This window comes from Sesamum indicum, linkage group LG9 (genome assembly GCF_026168435.1).
Source record: "Sesamum indicum cultivar Baizhima isolate 11 linkage group LG9, ASM2616843v1, whole genome shotgun sequence".
NCBI lineage: Eukaryota > Viridiplantae > Streptophyta > Magnoliopsida > Lamiales > Pedaliaceae > Sesamum > Sesamum indicum.
In genome coordinates, this window is record NC_142665.1 from 11,996,019 (window position 1) to 12,004,700 (window position 8,682).

Consider the following 8,682-nt stretch of genomic DNA (forward strand, 5'->3'; position numbering starts at 1 on the left):
ACTGCGCGATGAAGATGAACGATCAGATTCAATTTCGCCGGCGTTTTTCGCTGATTTTCCACAGACTGATGGCACCCCAAGCATCGTAGAGGATAGAGCAACGGATCCCTTGGAGAAAGATGAAATTTTCAGGCGGAAAGAGCCTACAACTAGGGCGCCGCCATTGCTAGGGTTTGAGGAAGATGAAAGGTCGCGATCCAAAACGACGATGAAGGACAGCTGTTTTCCGATCTCTGAGGGTTGCAACAACATCGTGGGGACTAGGGGAGGATTACCTTTGGGAAAAGAAACAAATTTCACAGCTGCACTAGAAAAGCCGAAACTAGAGTTTCGCGACGGCGTGAACTTGATGAACGACAATGGTGGACACAAAATTTCGCCGGCAGACTTTAACTTGGAGGAAAGAAAAAAAAAATTCTTGGGACTGGCTAATCGTGTGTTGGATGGAGATGAAGCATCCTTTTTGGCTCTCAAAGACCTAAAAAATCGATTGGAAGAAAACTTCGGTCGCAGCGTTTTGCAGCGGCCGGCGACGATGACTGCTGGCATGAGAAAGGCATGGCGCTGTGTTCTGCCGGCAAAGGGGACCGGTTTAGATGGAAAACAGACGGAGAATACGGCTGCTGCTGCTGGTTCGTCTTCCTCCCCGGCGAATCTGCAGATTCCGGCGAAAAATAACAGTCCACCGGTGAACAGCAGTAGGATAACGGCGGCGGGAAATTCTGACGCGATTCCGGCGAGATTCCGGCAGCAGGTTGACGTGAATGCTGCAGATGGTGAGGTAAGCAATGATGCAAGCGCTGACACAGGCGATGATGCAAGTGCTGACACAGGCGATGATGCAAATGCTGATGTCATAGTTGATGATGCAGGCTGTGACATCAGCAAAGATGTGGAAAAAAACAGCCCTCTTGCCACACATTTGTGTCCTATTACTACGGGATTATATATCGGAAACATTCCGTTGCAAGCAAATTCGAATGCTTACGTTGATGACAAAATTGCCAATACATTTAATAACTCAACACTAGGTTGGACTTTGCTACTTTCGGGCTCGCTAAAGATTCCACGTCACTTATTCATCCTATGGCTTGCTATTCTTGGCAAGCTGCCTACGACAGACAAACCATGGTTATCTCACTTTGGTGATTGCATACTTTGTAACGAGGGGGCAACAGAGACACACTCACACCTTTTCTTCCAGTGCAGATTTAGCCGACAGTGTCTCATAGCAATCCGGAGAAAGGTACAATTTCATTGGCCCAATAGAGACTGGGTAAACGACATTGAGTGGGCTTCTCATAGATGGAGGGGTAAGCACATCGTTAACATAGCTTATCGAGCACTACTAGCATCTTCTGTTTACCACATTTGGAGGGAGAGAAACATAAGACGTTTTGAGCAAAGAGAGAGGACTCCGAGCACCATGGCGTTATTGATAGTTGATGATGTCAGGCAGCGAATCATTAGTATTTCATTAGCTAGTTCTGTCAGTACACGAGCTTTGTATAGACTATGGCGTATCCCTTGGCCTGTCGAGGGAGAAACCACCAGATGATCACTTTGTTGTACTGTACCATTTTTTTTACTTAATGAAAATTACATTTACCAAAAATAAAAAATAAAAAAAAATAACTCAACATGGAAAACACTATCATTCATTGCCCCTACCATACAAAATGGGGAGACTATCGTTCGTCCATCCTTGGATATTGTGCGTGAAGGGTCTAAACGGTGGAAAACTACTGCAGTTGGATACTTTCTGGGAAAAAGACCTTATTATCATCATTTGAAGGAATATGCGCATTCGGTATGGCCCGCATTACGTGAGGTAACTGCGACTGTTAATGGCTTTTTCTACTTTCAATTTAAAACTGTCATTGATATGGAGGAGGTGATAGAAGGGGGACCATGGTTGTTCCAAGGACAACCAATAGTACTACAGAAATGGGAACCGGGTATGGCTATGAGAAAATTGCAGCATACACAAGTGCCCGTTTGGATTAAATTGAGGCATCTTCCGATGGAATTTTGAACAACAGAAGGCTTGAGCACGGTGGCTAGTGGTGTAGGTAAGCCTCTATACCCAGACGCGATTACGAGAGCATGCACGAGACTGGACTTTGCTCGTGTACGCGTGATGATTGATATCACACATAAGTTTACCAAACATATTATTGTCATGGTACCAAATGAAGATGGAGGAGAAACACCTTGCAAAATTGATATTGAGTACGAATGGCTCCCGCCAAAGTGCACTACATGCATGACACTGGGACATATGAGTAAGGACTGTGTAATGAACAAGACCCATAAACCGATGAAGCCACCAATAAATGTGTATGTGCCAAAAGTCACGGTGCCACCGCCAAAAAACCACCGGTTAAGGAAAAAATGACGACAAAACCAGTGGCTGTAAACATACCCAAAGCCGATTCGATTAATATTGAACGGAATTACTCCAAGCAAGATGAGAGGGGTAAGGCAATTGTTATCTATAATACCTATGATGCATTGCACTTAATTGATGACGCAGATGAACATCCAGGGGGTCCTAACACAAGCAGCCCCTTATATAATAATCCATGTTGAACATCGCTGTGTGGAATGTCCATGGGCTGAACAAACGAGACCATTAGCTCGCTTTAAAGGATCTTGTCTCTGAGTACAGGTTACACTTCCTTGGCATTCTTGAAACTCGGGTTCGATTGAGTAATGTTGTACGTATTCAATGTTTCTTACTTCCGCAATGGAAATGGTTTGTCGATTATTCTTCTGTTGGAAATCGTATCTGGCTAACTTGGGATGATACTGTTGTTGATGTCCATATACTAGAATTGGGGGATCAATTTATCCACTGTCGGGTTACTAATATGACTATCAATGAACCTGTTATCATTACTGTTGTTTATGGTACATCTGAGGTAATTGACCGTCGGAGCTTGTGGATTGCACTGGAGACACTCGCTCAGCAGTGCTCTAACATCGCTTGGATGGTAGGAGGGGACTTTAATGTTGTACGTGAACTTAACAAGGTATGTGGCATTTCAGGAGATATTAGGATGGCCACTGAAGAATTTAATGCCAGCATACTGGACGCGGGGCTTATTCCACTTCCTTTGCAAGGTGAATGGTTCACATGGCATAATTGTAGTTCATCCACGCGGAGTTTATGGAAGCGGTTGGACCGAATTCTTATTAATGATCGTTGGCTGGCACGGTTCCCTACATCATCCTATCATAGCTAAATTTTGAACATTCTAAAAATTCCAACAAACTTAAGCGAAACGGTGGTCTAGAACCATGCATTTGTTTGGTAAATTTGCTAAGCGTAATAATAACTACAAGTTAGTATGAAAGGAAAAATAAAGATTTGTAAATAAACCGTGCAAGACAACTAAATTTGGAATGTTCGAAGAATTCCGCAAAACTTGACCCAAACGTGGGTCTTGTCCCATGCATTTGTATGATAAATTACCTAAGCCTAATAATAACTACAATTTACTATGTCAGCGAAATATACTTCTTTAAATAAAACCGTGCAAAAGCACTAAATTTTGAACGTTCTCAAAATCCCACGAAACTTGACCTAAATATAAGTCTAGACCCATGCATTTGTGTGGCAAATTTTCTAAGAGTAATAATAACTACAAGTTAGTATGAAAGCGAAACGTACTTATTTTAATAAAACTGTGCAGAACAACTAAATTTTGAACGTTCTCAGAATTCCACTAAACATGACCCAAACGTAGGTCTAGACCCATCTTGGCATAGCCTGATGTAGAATTGCCTTTCCACAGAAATGTTCTAAGGCGTTTCTCAATTTGTTTGATAACAGCCTTTGGTAATATAAATGCAGATGCCCAGTACAAGCTCAGTGCTGATAAAACAGATTTAATGATTTGTATGCGTCCAGCATAAGATAATGAAAGTCCCTCCCACCCATTAATGCGTGCATCAATTTTCAATAAAAGTGGTTGACAGTCTGATATGGATAATCTAGAAGAGAGTAAAGGGAGACCCAAGTACCTCATTGGTAGTTGGCCCTCCTGGAAGCCCATAGCTTCTAATATCTGATTCTTCCATCCTTGCACTGAGCGGGAGATAATGACGTGGCTCTTTTGAACATTCAATCGAAGCCCGGACCATTCTGCAAACCTGTCCAATCCCATCTTGAGGACATTGATTGATTCCAAGTCAGCTCTACTAAAGAGCAGGAGGTCATCTGCGAATCCCAATTGGAATACTTTGGCCGGCTCACATTTCCAATGATATTTGAATTGCCTATCCTGCTCAATGAGTTGTAAAAATCCCAAATGTAGGACTTGCATTACAAGAACAAAGAGATAGGGAGAAAGAGGGTCTCCCTGTCTTAAACCTCGAGCTCCTGTAAAGAACCCATGAGGGTTTCCATTGAGCCCAATCGAGAATGAAGTCGTTGTTACACATTCCTCAATCCATCTTGTAAATGTAAGTGGGAAATCAAATAGCTGCAAGACCGCTAGTAGGAAATCCCACTCCACCGTGTCATAGGCCTTCCTTATATCAACTTTTAGTGCACAACGATGGGGGAGTCTCGCCTGGTTATAGCCCATGAACAATTCCTGTGCCAACATTATATTGTCCCCAATGCTACGTCCTGGAATGAATGCTCTCTGACAGGGGCTAATTTTCTTGTCCAGAACCATACTCAAACGTTGGACAAGTAACTTCGCAATAATTTTGTATAATACATTACCGCACGATATAGGTCTAAAGTTACCAATTGTCATAGGAGTATGTACCTTTGGGATTAGAGCGAAAAGTGTAGAGTTAACTTGCTTAAGCAGTTTCCCGGTACTAAAGAAGTCCAGTACAGCCATTGTAATTTCCTGTCCCACAACTGACCATGCTGCTTTAAAGAATCCTGAGGAGAACCCATCAGGTCCCGGTGCCTTGTCCGCTGCAATGTCAAATACTGCCTGCTTTACATCTTCCGAGCTGAACGCCAATATTAATTGGCCTGCCTCCTCCTCAGTAGTAAGTATATGTCGTGTCCACGATCTAAGAAAGCGAATATCCTTCGGTAGTTGTCGTCTGTTACCACCTAAGAGGTTTTGGTAGTAACGGACAAATTCATTGGTAATCTCTCCTGGATCCGTGTGGGTGGTCCCATTATCATCATTAATCTGCATTATCCTCCTCGCCACCCTTCTCTGGGCAATTTTACGAAAGAAAATCCGGGAGCATTGGTCGCCTCCCTTCATCCATTGCATCTTCGCTCGTTGTTGCAACATGATTTGTTCGAGCTTCACCGCTTTTGCATATACAAGGCGACAACAGTGTTCCAATCGTAAAAAGGCCTCATTCTGTCTATCTAGGCTCACCAAGTGTTGTGCCTCGTCAAGAAATCCTTTGGCTAGGTGAACATTAAGTGTCAAATCTCCCTTTTTCCTCCTTTGTTGTCTGAAGACTGGTTTCAAGGCTTTAAGTTTACGTGTTACCGCAAACATAGGAACCCCAATGACTGTATGATTCCAAATATTCTGCACGCTGGGGATAAATTCAGATGAGAGAGTTAGGTAGTTGTCAAAACGAAACATACCTCTGGTTTGATGCTGCCTGTCCCCATGGATTACTAGTGGCGAATGGTCAGAAGTCCGCGGCATAAGGCTGTGATAGCACAATGAAGGAAATCTCGCAAGCCACCTATCGTTAATGAGCATCCGATCCAATCTCTTCCACAGACTCCGTGGGCTTGTACTGCAATTATGCCAAGTATACCATTCTCCCTGCATAGGCAATGGCAATAACCCGGCCACCTGAATACTAGCATTGAATTCTTCTATGGCCATCCGAATATCACCCGAAGCTCCACACACCTCATTCATATCTCGGACTGCATTGAAATCGCCTCCCACCAGCCACGGATCATCCGTGCACTGTCGAGCCAGTATATCCAATGTACTCCATAAGCTCCGACGGTCTGCAATCTCAGAGGCTCCATAAACAACAGTGATAATGATAGATTCACTATCAGCCCTGTTAGTGACACGACAGTGCATAAATTGATTCCCCACTTCAAGGATATGAACATCAACTTCATTCTCGTCCCACGCAACCCATATACGATTACCCACAAATGCATAATCAACAAACCATTTCCAATGAGGAAGCAAAAAGGATTGAATATGCGTGGCATTGTTAATACGAACGTGAGTTTCTAATATGCCCATAAAATGTAACGTATATTCAGAGACAAGGTCCTTTAATGCGAGCTAATGGTCTCTCTTATTCAGCCCCCGGACGTTCCATATCGCGATATTCAACATGGATTACTGCTAGTGGGGTTGCATATGTTAGGACCCCTAGTAGTCTCATCTGTATCGTCAAGTAAATTCAAAGCATCAACCACTGCCTTACCCCTCTCATTGTGTGAGGAGACTTCATGTTCAGTCTGATTTGCACATTCCTCTCTTCTCGTAACTTCTTCCACCTTGACTACAGTCTCTTGATTCAATTGTCTTTTTTCGGGTTTTGTTGGAGGGGGAGTGTTGACTTTTGGCACATACACCTTTACCGGGGGTTTTTTCTGTTTCTGAGATTTAGTCAACGTACACTCCTTCGCCGAATGTCCCAGTGTCATACAGTCTGTGTATTTTGGGGGAAGCCATTCATACTCGACATCTACCTTGCATGGGGTTTCCCCTCCATCTTCATCCGGCGTCATTATAATAATATATTTCCTCAATGTCTGTGTAACATCAATCATCACGCATACACGAGCGAAGTCTAGTCTCGTGCATGCTCGTGTTATCGCATCTGGGTAGAGAGGCTTTCCCACCCCACTCGCAACAGTACTCAATCCTTTCGTCGTCCAGAATTCCATTGGAAGGTGTCGCATTTTTATCCAAACGGGCACTTGCATATGCTTCAATTTTCTCATAGCCATACCTGGTTCCCACTTTTGCAATACAATCGGCTGTCCCTGGAACAGCTACGGTCTTCCTTTAATGACTTCCTCCATATCAATTACTGATTTAAATCGGAAGAAAAAGAAGCCATTAATAGTCGCCGTGACCTCTCGTAGTGCCGGCCAAACCGAAAAGCCAAACTCCTTCAAATGATGATAGTACGGTCGTTTCCCCAAAAAGTAACCCACTACTGTAGTTTCCCATCGTTTGGCTCCATCTCGCACAGTATCTAATGAAGGACGAACTACAACCTCCCCATTTTGCATCGTTAGGGCAATGTATGATAGCATTTTACGCGACGAATTATTGAATGCAACGGTAATTTTATCATCAACATTCATTTGTGGACTGCTGTGCAAAGGAATATTCCCAACGAACAAAGGAGAGGATGCTATCTTTTTTCCAAAGTTGCTGTTTTTTTCTACTACATTGCTGATGTCATGCCCTGTGTCAGCAACAATGACATCATCAGCAGAGTCAGCGCTTACATCAGCAGAGTCAGCGCTTACATCAGCAGCTACAGTGCTTACATCAGCAACTGCATCATCATGAATCTGCATCACCTTGCTGTTTGCCGGAATCGCATCTTTCACCGGCCGAAAAACTGTAGATCTGGTCGGAAATGTTACAGGTCTTGAGCTAACCCTTGTGTTCGCCGTTTCCGCCTCTGTTCGGCCGCCAATGTCGCCGGAAATAAAGCTTCCCTACGAGAAAACCCCATCCCTCAACGCAGCGCTGTTTTCGTTCGACTGTACACCAATCGCCAGCGGAATTATGGTCCTCAAAGCCTTGCGTATCCAATCCCCCTTACCAGTGGTGTTTTCAATTAGCGACGTCGGTCCCGGAAAAAAATTCGCGGCAGGCTGCTTCCCAAAACGCGTCTCCCATTTCAGTTTCACGAGCTAGTCGGATAGATTCAGCCATATTGAACGTACCTGTTCTCCATTCGCCATTGTTGCTCGTCGAAGGTGCGCCACCAAACCCTAGTTTTGGGCGGCGCACCAAATCTCCATCTTTTCCATCCAAGTTCGGATCTTTTGCCATGGGCATGGTGTCACCTTCATCAACAGTCACTAACCCATCGTCAGCCATGTCCCGATATGTCGCTGCCGTTTCGTCTTCCACAGGCGTCGTTTCATCTTCCCCAACGGCGCAAAACCCTAATTCTGAGAATGATGAACTTGGGGCTAAATCGACTGTTTTTTTTTTCCAAAAAGCTTCCTATGCCATCCCCATGACCATGGCAGCAATGGGGAGCGTCAGAATCGCCGGCATTTTCCTCCAATCGAACCTCCTTCAATGGCAACTTTTCGTGAATCTCGCGGGTTTCACCGGAAAACTACTCAACGATGACTGTCGTTTGCCTGACACCCCCCTTCGCCGGCCGGAGCCTCTTCCTCGTCGCCGGCAGCGGTTCTAGTGGTTAGGGCAAGTGTGTGTGTGTTATGTGGTGTAGTAGTGTGTGAGAGAGAATATTGAGAGTCCATTTTCTAGAGAGAGAATTTTCTCCTATTTGTGTATACCATATTTGGAGGGAGAGAAACCTGAGACGTTTTGAGCACGAGGAGCGGCCCCCGAGCGTAGTGGCCAACTTAATATTAGAAGATGTTCGGCAACGTATACTCAGTATTAAGGTTCCTAGCTCTATTAGCACATGTGCCTTGTATAGACTGTGGCGTATCCCTTGGCCTGTCGAGGGAAGCGCCTAATGAGGGACACTGTTGTACTA

At 44.3% G+C, this 8,682-nt stretch overlaps 1 protein-coding gene across 1 annotated transcript; it reads right to left on the bottom strand.

The window, feature by feature from the left end:
- Positions 1–3,957: 3,957 nt before the first annotated feature.
- Positions 3,958–6,709, bottom strand: LOC105179848 (uncharacterized). Its single transcript, XM_088885006.1, has 4 exons — positions 6,319–6,709; positions 5,367–6,202; positions 4,030–5,195; positions 3,958–3,985 (listed from the first exon to the last, which is right to left on the bottom strand). Exons 1-4 carry the CDS (start codon positions 6,707–6,709, stop codon positions 3,958–3,960), a joined length of 2,421 nt encoding a protein of 806 aa, XP_088741132.1.
- Positions 6,710–8,682: the final 1,973 nt, after the last annotated feature.

What these genes read in the sequence shown, in the direction of transcription:
- LOC105179848 (XM_088885006.1), bottom strand. Translation starts at nt 6,709, where the DNA reads ATGACGCCGGATGAAGATGGAGGGGAAACCCCATGCAAGGTAGATGTC. An exon ending in CATATGCAACCCCACTAGCA is followed by an intron (nt 6,203 to 6,318) that starts GTAATCCATGTT and finishes TGGGCATATTAG; the next exon opens with AAACTCACGTTCGTATTAAC. An exon ending in TTGACGAGGCACAACACTTG is followed by an intron (nt 5,196 to 5,366) that starts GTGAGCCTAGAT and finishes AAAATTGCCCAG; the next exon opens with AGAAGGGTGGCGAGGAGGAT.